A 19,952-nucleotide genomic window follows, 5' to 3' on the forward strand; every position below is an offset into this window, starting at 1 on the left:
TGCCAATGAGTTGGCATAGGTTGGTGGTGCGCTTCGTAGAAACTTCCGCCACATGGGTTGTGTGCATTGGACTTCATCTGGATCTGTGGGCGACTGAGCATTTTCTGGATCATTATAAATCACCTCCAGCACGGCTAATTCTCTCAGGTACTGGATACCTCTCTCCATGGTGGTCCACTTGCCTTGGTGACATGTAACTTCATCTCTGAAGGGGTATCTTTCCTTTACACCCAACAGAAGTCGCCTCCAGAGGCTGAGGACTTGTGTTTTTCTCCCAATCGCCTTGTCGATGCCCCCTTCCCTAGACAGAGATCCCAACTGCTTAGCTTCCTTACCCTCTAATTCCACACTACTAGCCCCACTATCCCAGCATCAGAGCAGCCAGGTAACAATGTGCTCACCTGGGTGGTGGCTAAAATCTTTTCGCATGTCACGCAACTCACTCAGGGATAGAGATCGGGTAATTATTTCAGGTTCTGCCTCTTCCTCCTGTTCTCGTGATGACCCTGGTTTATCTTCATCTCTCGCTAAGCAAACTGATTTTTTTGTGTTTCTTTTTCTGTACAGGGGCGACTGATACTGGCACAGGTTCGTTCTCTGGTTTAACTGCAGTATCTGCCACCGGGGTAGGGGCAGCCACGGTACCTGTTGTTGGGGTTGGGGTAGCCACGGTGTCTGTTGTCAGGGTTGGGGTAGCCATGGTGCCTGTTGTCCTGTTTTCCATCTTTTCCTCCTTTTCCCCCGAGGGTGCTGCATAATATCCAGCAGTGTTTGGTAGATACTGGCCAGGGCCCAGCACATTGTAGTGAGTTGTGTGTCTCTGGGATAGCCACAGCATTTTTCTTTCAAATATTCTATCACTTCATGAGGGTTCTGTAGTTGTTTTGGAGTGAACTTCCAAGTCACTGGAGGTGATAAGTTCTCTAGATACCTGCCCACATCCTCCCGCATGCCGTGCCACCCATGAATATCCAGCTTTGGGGCAGATCTCTGGGTGGTACTCTTAAAGAGCCTTTTTGTAGCCCTAAACAAGACCTGAAAAATATTCAGGAGGCATAGCACTAACAGCACACTGGCTTGCGCATCCCAAGGATATTCAAAATTCTCGAAAGCTGTTGTAATTAGTCGGAAGGAGAAAACGGAGGTGAACGGACGGGGGGAGGTATCCCCCCCCTAACTTCCCCATGGATTGGGTGTAATTACCAACAAAATCCGACAGAAGGTGCCCAAAGTATGGAAATGATATCACTGCCTCATAGAGATACCAGCTTAACCTCATGACCAGTGATGTAATCATTTTACAAGTCGACATTGCCCAGTACAGCAAAATGATAATCCCAATCACTCTCCCAGAGATGAGATACGCAATTACAGACAATACATAGAGCATATAAGAGCTTACAAAATGCCACCATGTAAACAAATGAAACAACATTGTGACTAACATCTATTTATCTAGTATCAGAAATGCATATGACAAATTTGTTTCAACACATTCTGGCCAGATCTGTCGTTATCTCAACCCCTCGTGCCCCATTTTGGGTGCCAAAAAGGACTGTCGTGGTTTCAGCCCAGCTGGTAACAAAGGACGACACAGCCGCTCGCTCACTCCTCCGCCCCACTCCGGTGGGATGGGGAGGAGACGGAGGAGAGAAAAGAAAAAGAAACTGGAACCTCGAGGGTTGAGATAAAGGCAGTTTACTGGGACAAACACAAAGAAAATTACAACAACAACAACAACGGTACTAATGAAAAAGTATACAAAAAGAGTGATGCACAGTGCAACTGCTCACCACCGAGGAGCGACGCTCTGCCACTTCCCCCACCAAAAACCGAGACCACCCCCCCGCCCGCTCCCCATTTATATACTGAGCATGATGTCCCATGGTATGGAATAGCTCCTTGGCTAGTTCAGGTCAGCTGCCCCTGCTATGCCCCCACCTCCCAGGTTCCTGTAAAAATTAACTCTATCCCAGGTGAACCCAGGACAGTAGGCTTCATTGCATAGATAGTGTCTTTAGGAAAATGGTCTGCTTTGGAACTTTAAACTGGTTTTGCTTGGATTGAAGCTAGCTTCAGGTATTTCTCATTGCTTCCGTAGTGTCAGCGTGTGTGTTCTGTTGAGGCAATATGCTTAGACCCAAAGTTTTAAAGAACAACCCATCTCTCTAAGAAATACTGTAACTGCTTGAGCAAAAATGTGGAGTGGCTTGGATTGCTGCTTTGTTCTCTCTCAAGTAGGGCTTTATTATTTTGTAGCTGCTGATGAAGCAGCGGCTGCCGGATAAAGGCCATTGTCTGGATGTGGTCTAATTCCAAAACATTGTGGGTTTTGTGTGCTTTTGCTTTTGCCTGCCAGTTTGAAGTCCCACAGGCAGCCATTTGGGAAGCACTGGCAACATCGGCTGACTTGAGCAGGATCTGAGGTGTTGAGAAGAAAACCAAGAAGCCCAGAGGTTCCCAGACTGGCACTCAAAAATAGGACCGTCAGTATTGAAGGATGCTTTGGGAAACTATTAAAGCATGTCCAAATTGAACTTTAATTTTGTAGACATACCTGATAAATCTCTCTCAGCAAAAGGTCTGAGTAGTGGCTTTTGGAAAGCAAGTTCTTAAGTGCCTTTCTGAGCTGAGCTCTCACTGCTTTTTTCACACTACTAGTAAGAGAAAATCTGATGGTCAGTGTATTTTGCAATCGTAGATGTCTACATGGATTTTATCACTTTTGTGGTATTCAGTCATCTGGTTAGGGAATATATTTTCAGGAAAGAAATGTAGAAACTTGGAGCTACATTTTACTGCTGGGAAATAAATGGGCACAGGTTTTGTGAGGAAAGCAGATGAGACTGAAAGAGATCTTTCAGGCTACAGTCAAGGAGAACAGAGTTGAATGCTTGCTAGTACTTAACCTACATTTTTTTCTCCATTTATAAAAACCTCTGTTGCTTATGAAATATGTGAAAATCGGTTGAGTTGCCTTATTTCGTGCATCCCATTTGTGCAAGTCATCAAAAAGTAAATGAAGAAACTGTACTGAAACCAGATCACAGTGAATTGAGACAATAAAGTGACAGCAAAGTGAACAGATGCTTTCCAAGATACTGTTACAGATGTCTTTTCTGGCACTGTATTTCATTGTTAATAATTTCCATGCAGTTTATTGAAACAGAGTATGTTTAGTGCGAGGCCTTTACTGTCAAGTGCAGGATTAAAAATGCATCTGGAACATGTGGAGCTCCTTAACACTGTATTGGAGTACAGCTTTGGGAAGTAACCTTTAATGCAATACTGACTTTTTCAGTAAAGCTGCTTGGGGTTCATCCCTCAAATAGTACTAAGCCCTCTTTGTCAATCAGTGTTACTCCTTTCAAGATTGTGGTGAGAAACCTTGAATGTTTTTTGACTGAAGATAAATTTGGTCAGAGCCTTCTTTTGTACATAATAGTGTGTGCATGGTTGCATAGTCACAGCCTTTTCTTGTAAAAGTTTGTTTTTATGCACTCAGGATGGGCACATGCGTATTCTGATTGTTACACCCTTAGTGAGGATCAGCCATTGAAAATGTTTCCTTGAATGTAGCGTTTTTCCTATTCATTTCCGTAAGAATAAAGTACTGAGACTTCAACTGGACAAAATGAGCAAAATAGCTGTCGTGGTTTAACCCCAGCCAGCAACTAAGCACCACGCAGCTGCTCACTCACTCCCCCCCATCCAGTGGGATGGGGGAGAAAATCGGGTAAAAGAAGTAAAACTCGTGGGTTGAGATAAGAACGATTTAATAGAAGAGAAAAGAAGAAACTAATAATGATAATGATAACACTAATAAAATGACAACAGTAGTAATAAAAGGATTGGAATGTACAAATGATGCGCAGGGCAATTGCTCACCACCCGCCGACCAACACCCAGCCAGTCCCCAAGCGGCGATTCCCTGCCCCCCCACCTCCCAGTTGCTATACTAGATGGGACATCACATGGTATATGGAATACTCCGTTGGCCAGTTTGGGTCAGGTGCCCTGGTTGTGTCCTGTGCTGACTTCTTGTGCCCTGGCTGGGCATAAGAAGCTGAAAAATCCTTGACTTAGTCTAAACACTACCGAGCAACAACTGAAAACATCAGTGTTATCAACATTCTTCGCATACTGAACTCAAAACATAGCACTGTACCAGCTACTAGGAAGACAGTTAACTATTCCAGCTGAAACCAGGACAATAGCTCACCTGAAGAGATGTTAAGGTTGGTTCCTAGCATAGGGATTAAGTGGTCTAAAGTGGCCTTTTTCCTGTCCCTTTCCCATGAGTGCAAGGGGATGCGAGTCCTTCACTAGGATACAGCTCTAAGGTGGACACTGATACGGAGCAAAGGCGCATCTAACAAAGCATCCAACAAAATGATGTGATGTTCTCTGAGGCAAGGAAGGTAAAACCATGAAGTAATGATGGTAAAGAGGAAATGAAGGTCTTTGCCAGATGGATCAATGCAAGGCTTCAAAGTATTTAGACGTAAAGTCAGCCAGAGTCTATCTCAACAATCAGTGGTAAAGATACTGTAAAACTGTGCTGGCTGGTGGGACTGTGCCAGATACCATGTTTCAACGTGAATCATCTGCAGGACATTGGTTAGAAAAAAAAAATATCAAAGCTGTGACACTGGCCACAGGATGAGTTATTATTCAGCATGTACTAAGCCATGCAATTCACTTCAGGTTTCCCTCTTCTCCAGTTGCTTTTCCTGACCCTGTTCCCTGACAACCTGCTGTCTCCACCTAATTGTTCCTTTCCCTAATTCTGCAGGGATTAGTAAAAGCCATGGGCAAGTTAGCTTAGAATTTCTTTTCAAATTTGGTAACTTGTAACTTTGTCTCAGTGGTAAGTTATAGGTTGAGGATGTAATGACTGCTTGGCTCCTGGCCTCTGCTCTTAGGGAAATGCATGTTCTACCATAAGATAAAAACATCTGGAAGTGTAAGGAGAAATATTAAAATCCCTAATTAGTCAGCCAAGCAGCACAGCCAGGTCTGTGAAAAAGACTGTGAGTCCACAAAGGATCTTCACTGAGGGGACCTGCAAGAAAACCCATTCTGAAGCCCTAACAGAGCCATAACAGAGTTGTCAGTAGCGACCATTTTCATGTGACTGTATTTTTGTTGCCACAAACAGTGATGTAAAAGAGGACAAATGAGAAGCCCAAGCTCCCTTTTTCACTCTGCCACAGCTCTGCCGGGTGATTGTGCCAACTCACTTTTGTTGGAATTCACTTCACCTCACGTGAAGAAGCAAATTCTCTAAGCTTTCTTCTTACTTACGGGAGCAAGGCAGTACCTCCGAAGGACAATTCATTCCACTTACCTGAGGATGACGAGAGCGGTTCCCGGGAGATGCTGCTCTCCATCCAGACTCTACAGCAAAGCCGGCTGTACTGACTTGCGTTCGGGAGCAACCTTTTGTGCATGCGGTCCCTTGATTGCCACAGTTGTGTTGCTTTCAATTCTGAAGGCAGACCTGGATGCTCTTCGCGGAGGAGTAACGTGCTCCAGTGCCTGCTGTAAACATGTCCCCAGTCTCCTGTGTTGAATGTAGACTGCCCCTGTGGATTGCAGTGTTTATCAAAGACATATTTGGAAGGAGTCAGGCCCTGTCTGTCTCGAGACCTGATCCAGACTGCCAGATTCTGACCAAAGGTGTGTCAGTTGCTCCTGATTGTGTCTGAAGTAAATAGGAATTAGGTCGAATTTGCAACTACTACAGATGCATACCTGAACCCTCCGGTGAGATCCTAAATTGGTCCCTGCTGCTTTTAGGGCCCTTAGTTAATGAAAATGCACTGAAGGCTGTAGTCAGTAAGAATAATAGAGCGTTGAGTAATGCGAATTGCATTATAATGGTGGGCAAATGGATCCCCTTTTTCTCCTGAAACCGTTGAAGAAGGGCAGTTTTCACTTGGGGCTACTCTGCTTTGAAAAGGGACTGGATGGAAACAGCCCTCCTGCCTGTGTATGTTCAGAACTAACTGCCTTTTCCCACCGTGCTGCTTCTTGGGTGTGTTAGTAATTTAGCCGCAACTCATCTGTGAATGAATGAGTGCTGTTTTGTTCTAGCCCCTCTTGCCAGGGTGCCGAATGGGGTTTCCTATTCTGTCTGGGAGTGCAATAAAGCTAGGCAAGTGTTAAAAAAGAGAGAACTGGAAGGGCATGAAAATACAGGAGTAAGCAATGGAATAGTTTGCCTTTTTTTTGCTCAAAGAGGGAGAGAGATGAGGTAGCAGCTAGAAAGAAAACCAAAGCCAAAACCCTCTTGTAAACCACACCAAACCAAACCCCACCGCCCCAATGTTTTCACCTATGTACAGAGCAAACTGGATGTGAAGTCCCTGAGGCGCACCAGGACTGTCAGTTTTGTGTGTTCCCTGGTTTGCAGCAAGCCCTGGGCTCCAGTAACCTGTGCTGGATACCTGCCAGTCCGCTCCATGGCTCCATGTGGGAGCAAAGCAATCAGTGCTGTTGAGTGGAAACCAAGGTGTAAAAAAGTAGTTGACAGCACGGCTTGCTCCCTGCTGGCTGTGGGGTTAAAGACCTTAAAGCCAGAGGAGCTCAGGAGCTCCCAGATGTGTTTTTTCCTGTAGAACCAGTTTTCATGGCAAAGCTCCACTTCTGTGTTTTAGCATTGAGGTGAAGTTTGTTTCTCACCTCTCTGGTGAACTAGAGATGCGAGGCCGCTTCCGTGCGTGTTGGCAAACGACACTCGCACTTGAGTGCTCTCGTACTTCTTGTTTGATCAAGCAGGTAGGAGAGATGAGCCCGTGGCTTGTACCCTACCAAAGAGAGGAGGGATGCAAGCTGGGGGAAATGGAGCTCTCTCTCTTTTATGTATTTATTTATTTTATTTTTTACACAAGGCCTTTGCTGTTCTGGGTACCAAAACTAGTGTAAGTGAAGCACGTGTGGGAGATCAACAGGATGGTTTTCGAGGTGGTATTGGGTCAGGAAAGCAATTGCTTTCCAGCATTGTGGAAGATCAGTGGTCAGACCCAGCCCTGAGCCTTCTCTTCTCCCAGCTACACGGCAGCAGTTCCCTCTGCCTGCCCTGGTGTGCCACATGCCCCGGCCCCTCACCATCTCGAAGGCGCCGGGCTGGGCCCGCACCGTGTTTGTCAGGTCTTTCCTGTCCTGGGGAGACCAGAACAGGACACGGGAGTCCGCATACACTCTCCAGAGTGCGGAGTGAGAGAGGAGAGCGTTGTTTTGGGATTTAAACTGGCTTTTATTGGGGCTTATTGTTTTTTAATTGGGCTTTATTTTTTTTATTGGGTTTTTGAATTGTTTATTGCCCAATCTTGTCAAAACTTCTTCCGGTCAGAACTGAGGCTGGTGCTTTTCTAAAGCGCTGACTGTCCGTCTTGAATGTTTGCAGGGATGGGGCATCTACCTTCTTTGGTGACCCTCTTTTGCTATCCTCTGCGCAGTGCCAGGGTGGGTCTGGCTTCATCTTGGTAGCTGAGGCGAGAGCTAGCTGAGGACAGCCGCCCCACGCTGGCTTTGTCACCCTCAGAGTGACCAAATGCCACGTCCAGGCCCCAATAACCTGGGTGGCGCTCCAGGGGAGTCCAGGAGGCTCGTCCAGCGGGGTTCGGCCAGCGGCGCCCAGGGGGGTTCGGCGGTCTCCGGCGGTCTCTGTCCCTCGCTCCGGCGGTCTCCGGCGGTCTCTGTCCCTGCCTCCGACGGTCTCCGGCGGTCTCTCTCCCTCCCTCCGGCGGTCTGCAGGGGCATCTGGCAGTCTTCAGTGGGCTCCAAGGGACTCCTCCTGGTGCAGTGGTGCTGCCGGCCAGAAGATGGCAGCCCCTCTCCTCGCCTCTTCCCCGGGGCTGAGGGCGGAGGAGATGGCCCCCCTTGAGGAGGGGCGGGGGTGGGGGGTGGGCAAGCAGGTCTCATCTGCGGCTGTCAAGCCGGGTGAAGTTTCTGCTGAGCCTGCCGAGCGGCCGTGGCTGTTTCTGGCCCGCTGAGGGCTGGCGCCGCTTGTTGGGAGCTGGCTGCTTGGAGGGTCCCGGAGAGCCCCCGGTGGTCCTGCGGCACTTTGGGCAGCATGCTGCTGGAGGAACCCCGGGCATGGTGGTGTGGTGCCCCATCAGCCCTGCGGGAGGTGGGCCCACCTCCATGGGCTCTTCCTCCTGTGGAGGTGGGCCCACCTCCATGGGCTCGTCGCCATTGTGCGGCAGGCCGACCTCCGTGGGCTCGACTCGCCTTGCCGTAGGTGCTGCTCCTCCCGTCAGCCTGCTTGCGTTTTTTGGGCTGCGGAGGCATGCTGAGTGGTTCCGAGAACCTCTCCTCTGTCTTGCCCCTGAGCGTGGGCTCTCGCCTTGCTTCGCCGGGTCCTCCTCTACCAAGCACGCGTGGTGTCAGAGCCTGTAGCTGCTCAGCGAGCAGTGGGCCGGCTGCAGGGCTGCCAGCTCCTGTGCCGGAAGGCTGGTGACGTCACCAAAGGCAGTTAGGGTGGCTGGCGTGGTGGCCCATGATGCCCCATTCCAGGTGGCCATTTTGCTTGCCAGAGAGAAAGGCCGCCCCTCGGGCACCGGGGCTGCCCTGCAGCTGCCCTTGTGTGCCCTGGGCTCCAGCCCCAGCCCCCTCCTCGTGCCAGGCCTGGGGTCCCCTTGACGGGACGGTGGCCACAGTGTCCCCGGAGGGTCAGGGAGTCTCCATTACCCTCCAGCCGCTGGGCTGCCTGCAAGTGGCCTTGTCCCCGCACCTGACAGCAGCAGAGAGGGGCAGAGGGGAGGAGAGGGCCTGGCGTCCTCTGGGCTGCTGCGCAGGGCCGGCGGGAGGAGGCCGTTGTAGGGCCACCGGGGGAGGTCCTCGGGGCCTGGAGGGGGGGGGTTCACTCTGAGAGCGGGAAGGCCCCTGGGGGATTGCTGTCCCCGGCTAGTTCTTGCCTCAGCTACTGAACGGGTGCTTGAAGATGAAGCCAGAGCTGCCCTGGCGTTGCTCATAGAATAGCTGCAGATCAGTCGTGCCTCTAGACAAGCACGCAGGACCGATTTGATCTTGGCTACGGGCTCTTCAGGGGAGTGCTTAGGGTGAAGGGTGTGGAGGTGCTTCCCTCCCATCAGGTGATTCCCATGTACAGCGTAAAAGCTGTTGAGAGCACCGCATCAGTTAAGGAGGGAAGGGAGGTGTCTTTCCTTCCTCCACAGCGACTCAATGAGCAGCAGTCTGCAAAGAGCAATCTTGCCGACTGTGGTGTGGTTGGAAGAAGGAAAACGAAGCTGGCTGCGAAGGTGTTTCTGGTGACGGCTGGCCGTGCCTGTGCTGCCACGGTGACAGCGCATCCCAGCGTGCCCCTTGTTCCTGTGTCGTCCCAGTCCTCTGCTTTCGTGGCCTCTATAGATAGAGAAAGCAGTACCGACTTCTAAACTGGGCACCGGTGTCACGGGGGAAGGTGTCACCTCTCTGCTATTTACTAGTTTCCTTTCTTCCTTTGGCTCATGGTTCTTTGTCAAGGCCACTGTGCAGACCGCGTCTTTAGGGAATTGTCTTTTCTGGGGGTTAGATTTTTACGAGCTTTTAGGTGAGAGAGCGAGCTGGTGTCGGTGGGGAGGAGGTGCTGGTGAGCGCTGTCATTTTCCTGTAATGAAAAGCATTCTGGGTGATGGAGATCTCAGGACACCTTTTCTGTATTCGTACCGTACTTGTTGCCATGATGCCGCATGAGCAGGAATAAAACAGGAGATAGGTTTAGGTAGTAATGGTCAGAGGGCAGCTTGTCTCTAGGACATTTCCTTGGCCTGAGTTGATAGGCAAGTAATCTTTATTGGAAAATGTTCTGATATGACCATGCTTGTGAATACTCTAGCCCGGTGCAACTGTGACTCTCTGGAGGAGATGAACTCAGGGGCGTGCCTGCCTATATCAGCTTGATATAGCTGATAGATGATAAAGACTTGGATAATTTTTCTTGAGTCAAGTTCTTTAATGAATCGCTCAGGACAATTACTATTTGAGTGAATTGACTTTGGTTCTTCATGAACTTCTTCCTGAATACAAACCTGGGTTTGCATCATGGGGAATAAAGGAGAAGAAGATACTGCAGGAATAGCAGGGGGTTCTCTGACTTTATAGTCCCACTGGCAACAGTGGAAGTGAAAGCTGAATTTGCCTGCCTCTTGACCGTATGTCGATAGTAATAACATTGATAAAGCCTCTGTGTTCAGTGCTATACTTTTGCACAGTTTCACAGCAACATGCAGGCATTTGAAAGTAGTGCAGGCTCTTCTCTTACCTCCTTTCTTCTTTGAGATGGTAAAATATGTTTTCTGAAAGGTAGAGAAGATGAAACTGTTTCAGTTGGCTTGCTTTTCTGCTTTTTCCTCTGCTTTTACGTAGACTGGGCTTCTCTGACATAAAGGTGCTAGCCCCAAGTAAAGACAGATCACTCTGAAAGGGTGTCATGTAAAACATGGACGGGCTTTTGTGCATTATTAGCATCATTAAATACAGTCCAGTGAGACCTCAGTGGAAACACCTCTTGCAAAGAGTTTCTGGGGACTATTGAGCCAGGGCTGCTATGCAGCATTCAGACTGCAGCACCATAACGTGTTGTGTAGACTTAGAAGACAATGGCAGAAACAAAGTGCTAAAGCTGGTCGGAGCAAAAAGTAACAGCTGTGTGTATCCCAGGCTCCGATGTGACTGAGAAGCAAAACCAAGAAAAGTCAAAATACCTGTGCTTAATTCTCTCTGTAACGTGTTTCAGCCTTAGCTCCACCTGGCAACAAATGCACAAACCTATTGTCCTCTAGGGTATGCCTTTTGAGATTTTCTCTCATGCATTACCTATGCCCAGTAAATTACCTGTGTCCACATGCCTTTCAAAGTCACCTGCTGTTGTGATGCCTGCTGTTTGAAGTGACAAAGAAGAACTCCTCAGTCTTAAAATACTTTCTTTGTTAATGTCTCTGAAGTATTCTTCCTCTCTGGTTCAGAGGAAACAGTGTTCTGAAATATGTGCGGAGGTCAGCGAATGTGCATATTCCAGACTTACATCTATGAAGGGGAAACTAGTATTTGTGTGCTTGTGAGCATACGTAGATGCTGGGACTGAAGTCAGTGACTCATTTGCTTGAGCTGAGCCCTTTGCTTTTGCATTCTTACTGCAATAAGCTATGCACAAAGTCTCCCATGCAGTCCGTTAGGATGGAGTTGCACTCCAGAGGGTGCAGTGAAGTGTCTGCTGTTTCCCAGGAATAATCCCAAGCACTAATTGTTCCCACAGCATAATGACACCCTCTTCTTTTAAAAGTTCATTGATATACATTCATGTTCTCTGCATCTCTTGTTTGTATTGACAGAGAGGTTTGTGCTGCTGGGAATGAACCAGACCAGGGAACTGACCAGGACTGGTGAAAAAAAAAGATTCAAAATAATTTAAAATAAGTTCATTTTCAGCCACCATATCATCATCTTGAATGCTCTTGGCTATGCAACTGATTGTACATAATGGTGGGGTGGTGGAGGTGGGTGCACTGGGGTAATAGCGAGGCCAGATGATGTATCTTAACATGCGTGCAGAACTCCTGGTGGGGTGACTCATTATGTGTCACCCGTGGGCTGGGGTAAGCACAACAGTCTTGTGTCTCTACACAGTGGTGGCCTGGGGCTGGAACTTGAGCACAGCCACTAGAGGCAAGAGAAGCATGCTGAAAATAGACCATGTCCTTCATGAAACATTCATGAAAAGAAGAATGGTAACTTTTATTTTTAAATGAAAGCTGACCCATATTTGAATCTCCCAAATTATGAGCTGGTATGCTAACCTTGGGCTGTTCTTCTTCTGTTAACCTGTGAATAGCTGAACTGAGAGAAGGAGAAAATAAATTTGTATTGTGTGCTAGATCAGAATGTTGTGATATTTTAAAATGTCTAGGACATCCGTATTATCTGCAAATGAATTGCAACAGGATCCTAAAGAAGTTTGCTTAACAAAAATTCATACAGGAATAGTTTGAATTAATATCAGCGAAGTAATGCAGGTTCTCAAAGGTCTTGACTGCATATATACATCTAGGACGTTTTTTTTTAACATGCTGTTTTTCCTTTAATAATATGACTAAACTTTCAACATAGGTATCAACCAGTTTTAGTCAATTGGATAGAGATTCAGGTTCAAAAGTTCACCTGATTCATGCTGAGGCTTTAAACAGTCTTTTTACTTCCTTCTAAGAATGCCCTATAAAAGAAATCAATTTAAGAGGTTTGTGCTTAATTGAAAAAGGAGTACTAATACTAACATGGTCTTCAAAAAACATCCAGGATTTCTCTTAGCAAGGATTAGCCACCTGGCTTAATTTGCAGCCCTCCCACTCCTGTGTTTGTGTAGAAAATCATTCATCCTTTTCCCCATCCCTGAAAGAGGGGTAATGGAAAGAGTGACATACAAAGGCAGAAGTACTGTCCATAATTTACAGATAGACAACAAAAGAAATTGGAGTGTGTCTGATGCTGGTTTTTGTGTTTCTCTTTCCTTGTTCCTCTCATCGTGATGCCATCTAAAAGGGAATTCAGAGCTCTAGTGATTGAGATGGTGTTGGCCACCGATATGTCCTGTCACTTCCAGCAAATCAAAGCCATGAAGAATGCTTTGCAGCAGCCAGAAGGGTGAGTCACTTCACAACACTGTGCAGTGAGGGGCTGCATTTCAGCTGGTGCTTTGCCATTGTGTTTGACTTCAAAAGCACCTCTCCAGAGGCCCTCATTCTCTTTGATGTCCACATAAATTCTCTTTCTGCTGTTGAATTTTGAATTAATTCACTTAGGAGTGGACTGGCACCCCCGTATACACACAACTCTATTCTGTACTGGTGGACCAAAGCTTGCAAAGGTCCCGTGTTGGGATAAGCCTCCCTGGGCATTTCCCTTTGCATATCAGGGTAACATCAAGGACATGATCCAGCTGAGTGACCTCTACAGCTTGACTATGACTCAAGGTTATAGGATCTGCAGAACACAACTTACACATTGCCCTTCTGCAGATGGTATCAGCTGCCACCTCTGCAGGGGGCCTGCTCCATAACCAGAGGACAGATGAAAACAACTTGAGATCCACTGAGGGAAGGACTCGAAAATAACAGATGGAGCAGAATGGGAAAGGCCTTTTCTTCTTCCTAATACACCACTGGGAGCTGTCATATTTTGTCCACAGCTCTTCCCCATAAAATTCCTTTCATACTGCAGAAAGCTCTGAGTTATGGTCATTTTTTCACCCTGGACACAGGTCTGTCCAGAGCCTCCCAGAATTATACCTGTATCAGACCAGAGGGTAGCCAGCCACTTGGTCCTCTCAAAACCTACAACTCTTCCAGCTATTTCAGACAGTCAAAAGCTGGAATTAAAAAATGAGACTACCCATCCCAGGAAGCAACATTTACTGGGTTCTTGGGCTAGCCTCTCAGGTTATGGTTTTAAGAAATAGGCAGCCTTTTTTGTTCTCTGGAACCAGTTGCAAGGATCTCCTGACCTCACACTAGTTTTCTAGCAGGGAAACTTTTATCAGTTACTGTGTAGACTCATCAGTGCCCCTGAGATCAGATCCTAACTGTTTACTACAGTAAGATGGTAGGGACCAACTTCTTTTCTCAGCTGCATAAAATGCAGCCCAGCTGAAATGGGGAACACAGCAGCTCTTCAAGCCTGCTTGTGCAGACAGGCAATCCTGGAAAGGAGCTCAGCAAGGCTGAGCAAAGTTTCTTTTTGCACTTCTTAATGTCTCTTTTACAACAGGAATGGTGTATTTTGGAGAAATTAGACAATCTTTCATAGCTGTCTGATTTTGTCAACACAGAAATCACTCCATTAATATTCTGGCCAAAGATTCTAATGATCCCATTTCCCTGCTTAGGTGAAATTTTTGTCATTCTTCACTTCAAGAGCAGACAATTAATTTGTTTGATCCTTTGGGTTTTCAGAATTGACAAGCCGAAAGCCTTATCACTGTTGTTGCATACAGCAGATATCAGTCATCCAGCCAAGGCCTGGGATCTCCATCATCGCTGGACCATGTCTCTGCTAGAGGAGTTCTTCAGACAGGTAAAGATAGGGAAGTTCCTTTGTATTTCTGCAGCACAGAGGAACTGTGTAGGATTGGGCAAGGAAGTAGGAAAATATGAACACAGATCTTTGCCTTTTTCTCTGTTTGATGCAAGAACCTGCTAAATGATACGAAACTTTCTCTGGCACTTCTCAGTGTCTACGAAACTGGCACCAGTAACGCTGGCTACTATGCCTCTTGGGAAGTTAGTGTCTGATACACTGCCTCCAGATATAGGCGTTATCTACATAGTAGAAATTATAATTTGGGAAGCTAATATGTGTTTCAAATTAGCAAAATATAGAATATGTGACATTCTACTTAGGTGTAGAACCATAGAAAAGAGATTTAGGTAGCTGTACTTTGTAGAACTGTACGTAATATAGTTGGGGTAGATGCAAAAAATACATTACTCTTATTTAGATGAAGTGAACTGATCTAGTTTATAGCTCACAGTGGACTGCTTGTTGACAGACCCACAAATCTAGACAAATCATTAAGCTCTGTGTGGTAGGTATAAGCTCCCCAAGTGACTAATTAAAAGCATTTAAAGACCTGCCTTAAAAAAAGAAAAGGAAAAGTAAACAGAGCACTTAGGAGTGTTTAGGGTACTTTTCACCAGTATGAATTACTAAACTAAGCAGAAAACTAAATGCTTAATTTCCCTCCAAAGTTCAATAACTTCATGTTTTATAGTAAATCTGAATGCAAAAAAGAAAAATGCATGATAATTTTTAAAAAGTTCTAACAATTTTTTTAAATGGCATCTATTTTTAAAGGCATTGTGGGAATGCCTTCTTAATAAGGACATTGCAAGAATTTGCTTTGAAATGAATCCTTTAATTTGTTTTTCAAACCAAGAATGGGTTTATGAGGTGTAAGCAGATAGATCATCCGTGCAGCTGTCTCTGTGTTGCCACACAGGAGGCTCATGCAAGTAGGATGGTTTTCACATACATTTTAGGGAAAAATCTGTGCATGTTTATGCTTTTCTAGCTCAAAATTATACTAGATGTGTTAAAATACACCACTGCTGAGTCCCCTACAGACCAGTGAGGGAATGAAGATTAGCTATATATGAGACCACAAAAAGCCCAAGCTTTGATCTGTTTAACACATGTAATGAAGATAAAAGTATTATTTTATGTTTTCATAAGAATAATTTTGTTTCAGCCAACAAACCCTACTTTAGTTTTGAATGACAAATGCCTCCACTTTTAGATAAATCTTTATATAACACTTGTATTCTAGTTCCAAATTCAGATGCAGTATTAATTCCCTCTTCAGGAAAACCCTTAAGCTTACCATGAAGTATAGACTTGTGTTCATTGAAGTTAATTAGTACTAGATCAATAAATACATCCCGACGTGGCAGCAGAAGAACAACACACATTTCTCACAAGCTAAGCAGTACCACTAGCCAGAGGGGACCATGGTGATAAGAAACTGGGCTGGCCTCAGATTAGGTATTTATTTCCTTATGCTCTTCACCTGTAGACAATCTCCTGTCCTTTCTGTTGTGTGCTCTTCAGAGACTTAATCATAGAATCATTTAGGTTGGAAAAGACTTTCAAGATCAATTCCAACCATCAACCATGACCACTAAACCATGTCCTGAAGTGCCATGTCTACATGCTTTTTGAATACCTCCAGGGATGGTAACTCAACCACTTCCCTGGGCAGCCTGTTCCAATACCTGACAAACCTTTCAGTAAAGAATTTTTTCCTAATATCCAATCTAAACCTCCCTTGCCACAACTTGAGGCCATTTCCTCTCATCCTGTCTCCAGCCACCTGACAGAAGAGATCAGCACCCACCTCACTACAACCTCCTTTCAGGTAGTTGTAGAGAGCTATAAGGTCTACCCTCAGCCTCTTTTTCTCCAGACTAAACAACCCCAGTTTCCTCAGCCGCTCCTCATAAGACTTGTGATCCAGGCCCCTCATCAGCTTGGTTGCCCTTCTAAAGCCTGACTTAACCTATATCAGTACAGGTCCCCAGCCCTATTCGTTTCCAAGTATTTTGTGATGTTACACAGGTCTTCCCACACCAAGTAACGATGTTGTAGGTGTGAATGATGCTTCTGAGTACAATACTGGTTTTTTACATTCAGCAGCTATGGTGAGCATCTCTTAAAGCAAACATCTTACATGAATTAATTTGTTTTACTAATGCACTTTAGCTAGCCCTGAGGGAGCTGCTCAAATAGCTTAGATGAATTCAGGTATCTCTCTGAGCAGTCAGAGAGGCAGTTAGGAGTTCCTTCCTAAAGAGAATTAGGCACTGGGGTTTTTAAGAGGCATAAGGAGTAAGAGAAGAATGATGATTAGGTAAGAGCTGGCATTGAGAGACAGTTTTACTGAGAGATACAGCAGACATAGTAAAGGAATGTTACTTGGAAATATTTCTGTGTTTGGTTTCTGTTTTACCCTGATATTTGTATATCAGACTCCTAACATAAAGCAGAATTGTTCTGCAACAGAAGAATACTATTGCTTGTTGTTCCACCCAAAACTCTAACAGGTCTTGTGCCCCATTTCATGTGTGTTGTATTAACAAAAAGAAGAATTCAGCTCTTCTTATGCCTGCACAAGTTTTTCTCTGGTTAGTTTGCTGGCTATTTTAGCTTCCATTTAACATTAGTCAGAACACTGGCAAGAAGTTCAGCACAGTTAAAGTGAACTGCTGATTTAAGGAATTGATTCTCTAGTATATTTAACAGGTAATTTAAATTTGAATGCTCAGTGGAGAGTATTGCAACTATGTCATCCTATATATCTTCTCAGCATATAGCAATATGTTATAGAGTGACTGAACCAACTTAAAAGGCTTTTTGAGAATATGCAGCTTGAAAGACTGGAAAAAATTAGGGTTATAAAACTTGATCTTCTGCACCATCTTGAGACGTTAGCAAAGGACTTTCAGTTCTGGGGACTGGAAAGCATATTTGGACTTTTGTACTTCAGTAAAATGTTGACAATGTCAGACTCATAGAATCATAGAGTACCAGGTTGGAAGGGACCTCAAGGATCATCTGGTCCAACTTTTCTTTGCAAAAGCACGGTCTAGACAAGATGGCCCAGCACCCTGTCCACCTGAATCTTAAAAGTGTCCAATGTTGGGGAATCCACCACTTCCCTGGGGAGATTATTCCAATGGCTGATTGTTCTCATTGTGAAAAATTTTCCTCTTGTGTCCAGTCGGAATCTTCCCAGGAGTAACTTGTACCCATTACCCCTCGTCTTTTGCATGTGACTCCTTGTAAAAAGGGAGTCTGCATCTTATTTGTAGACACTGGAACATGGTGATAAGGTCTCCCCAAAACTTGCTTTTGTCAAGGCTGAACAAACCCAGTTCCCTCAGCCTTTCCTCTGAAAGTCAGGCTTCCCAGTCCTTTGATCATCTTTGTGGCCCTTCTCTGGACCCTCTCCAGCCTGTCCATGTCTTTTTTGCTTAGGGGGGACCAAAACTGGACACAGTATTCCAGGTGTGGCCTGACAAGCACTGAGCAGAGTGGGGTAATGACTTCTTTACCTCTGCTGGTGGTACCCTTGTTAACGCAACCCAGCATCCTGTTGACTTTCTTTGCTGCAGCATCTCACTGTTCACTCATATTGAGCTTGTTGTCCACCAGGACCCCCAGACCGCTTTCCACAGAGTTGCTCCCCAGCCAGGTAGATCCTAGCCTGTGCTGCACTCTTGGATTATGTTTTCCCAAGTGCAAGACCTCACACTTGTCCTTGCTGAACTTCATAAGGTTCTTGTTAGCCCACTCTTCCAGCCTGTCCATGTCTTCCTGCAGGGTGGCTCTCCCTTCCAAAGTGTCCACTTCCCCACTCAGTTTGGTATCATGAGCAAACTTCATCAGGGTACACTTGATCCCACCATCCAGATCACTTATGAGGATACTAAACAGCACTGGGCTCAATATCAATCCCTGGGGGTCCCCACTTGTGACAGGTTGCCAGTTTGAAAAGGAGCTATTTATCATCACCCTCTGGGTGCAGCCTGTCAGCCAGTTCCCCACCCACCACACAGACGACTTATCTGGACTATAACACATCAGTTTCCCTAGGAGGAGGCTGTGGGGAACTGTATCGAAAGCCTTGGAGAAACCCAGGTAGACAATGTCCACTGCTCACCCCACATCAACCGAGCAGGTTACTTTGTTGTAGAAAAATGTCACTGTTCCTTTGGAAGAAAAAAGTGATCTGCATCTGGCCAGCTATGACCTGTGAATTCTGTACCTGAAAGACTAAAAAAGACATGCAAAGAAGTGCAAGCCCTAAAAAATCAGTCCTGACGCTGATGTTGTCTCTTGAAAGGTTTGCTCTGAGAGCTGAGTTCTGCTGGGGTTCTCTGGAGAACAGCAGTGAGAAGCGTTCTTGTGCTCAAGTGGGTTTTTAGTTGGTGCATAGAAGTACCAGGCAGGCAGGGAAAGGTCTGGATTCACTGGAATCAAGATGCTTAATTCACCAACTTATACTTGGACTACAACTTCTCCAGCCAGACTCAAATTCTCCACAATTTGTGTTAAAAAACAAAACAAAACCCCAAACCAACAAACCAAAATCAAAACTTAATTAAAGAAAGTAAAATGAGAGGCTTTTACAGTCATGACCTAAGATATCAAAGTGCAATGTGTCTTGTCTTTTTCTAATTTCTTCTCAATTTTGTTTCTCCAGGGTGACAAAGAAGCAGAACTAGGGCTTCCCTTCTCTCCACTGTGTGATCGCAAGTCTACTATGGTTGCTCAGTCTCAAATAGGTATGTCCCTTTTGGTGCACGCAAAGTAGCATCTTGAAAGCAAAACTTACTCCTCCCTGTAGGGCTAAGATCATGGTGTTCTCACGTCATTTGGAACTATGTTAAAGAGAGGAGATACAGCACAATGGTGTTATTTTCCCCAGATCAACAATTCAAATCAGAGGAGCCATTAAATCTATGATGGCTGTTCCATGCAGTAACCAAGTTGCCTCTGCAGAGATTACTACAGTGCCTGGTTATGACACTACTCCGTGGTTTTCTGAGCTATGAAGATGAGGCATACACGGCAACATGTTGTGATATGAGTGTCATTGGTGGATATGAAAATGTAACATCAGTCCCTTTGACGACCTGGGCAAAACCTATTATGTGTTTTTCCATTTATTCCCCCCAGCCTTTCTGTCTCAGTGCTTCAAGCCAGCCAATATTTTTCACTGAAGCTGAGCAAATAGCAACCCTTTTTCTGCTCCACCCATTCAGAAACAGAGATCTTTTTACAGACTCACCAACAGCTATTTCTCTACCTGTCCTCCAGTTGTTGAGTGAAGAAGTAGGAGAAGGATGAGACAACAAGCCTGTTATTTGGTGAGAAAACAAGAGGGGCTAAGTGAAGCAAAACTGTTCAGGAGACTGGGAGCAAAAAAAGACAGCAGAAAAGGTGGATTTGTGGGTGGATTTTTAGACCTAGGAAGCAAGTGAATTAAACAGAAGTGATCTAACCTCAACTGGAGAATAGGGAGCCAAATGGAATAACAAAAGAAAGGTAATGCAGACCCCCAAAATGAAGGAATCAAAACCAGAAGCAGAAAGAGAGAAAATGTATTAAAGGAAAACAAACAAAAAATTTAAGTATGACATTTCTCTCAAAGAATAAGACAAAGATATCCCTGAACTAGGAAAGTTCAGATTCATATCTGTGGCTAAGAGCCATTTCTGTTTAAAATTATTTCATTGTTCCTATTAGGCAAGCCATTCTACGAGAGACCCCATCCCAGATTTTTCTAGCTTTGGAAGTTTAGACAGTTCAGCCAAGAATCTGAACTTGAAAAGCCCTATGAAAGCCTGGCCTGGTTGCCAGACATGTAGTGTTTACTCCTCTGCAATGGTAAC

The 19,952-nt window shown here is 45.5% G+C and overlaps 1 protein-coding gene across 5 annotated transcripts in view; it reads left to right on the forward strand.

Annotated features, from left to right (window-relative positions):
- The window catches only part of PDE1C (phosphodiesterase 1C), a 360,443-nt gene that overhangs the window by 279,508 nt on the left and 60,983 nt on the right, over positions 1-19,952 (forward strand). For all 5 annotated transcript variants that reach the window (XM_049817292.1, XM_049817291.1, XM_049817293.1 and 2 more), the window contains exons 11-13: positions 12,544-12,645; positions 13,953-14,073; positions 18,761-18,842. In XM_049817292.1, coding sequence (XP_049673249.1) covers positions 12,544-12,645; positions 13,953-14,073; positions 18,761-18,842 — 305 coding nt within the window. The remainder of the gene's footprint in view (positions 1-12,543; positions 12,646-13,952; positions 14,074-18,760; positions 18,843-19,952) is intronic.

The sequence above is a fragment of the Accipiter gentilis genome, chromosome 14 (genome assembly GCF_929443795.1).
Source record: "Accipiter gentilis chromosome 14, bAccGen1.1, whole genome shotgun sequence".
In the NCBI taxonomy this organism is placed as follows: domain Eukaryota; kingdom Metazoa; phylum Chordata; class Aves; order Accipitriformes; family Accipitridae; genus Astur; species Astur gentilis.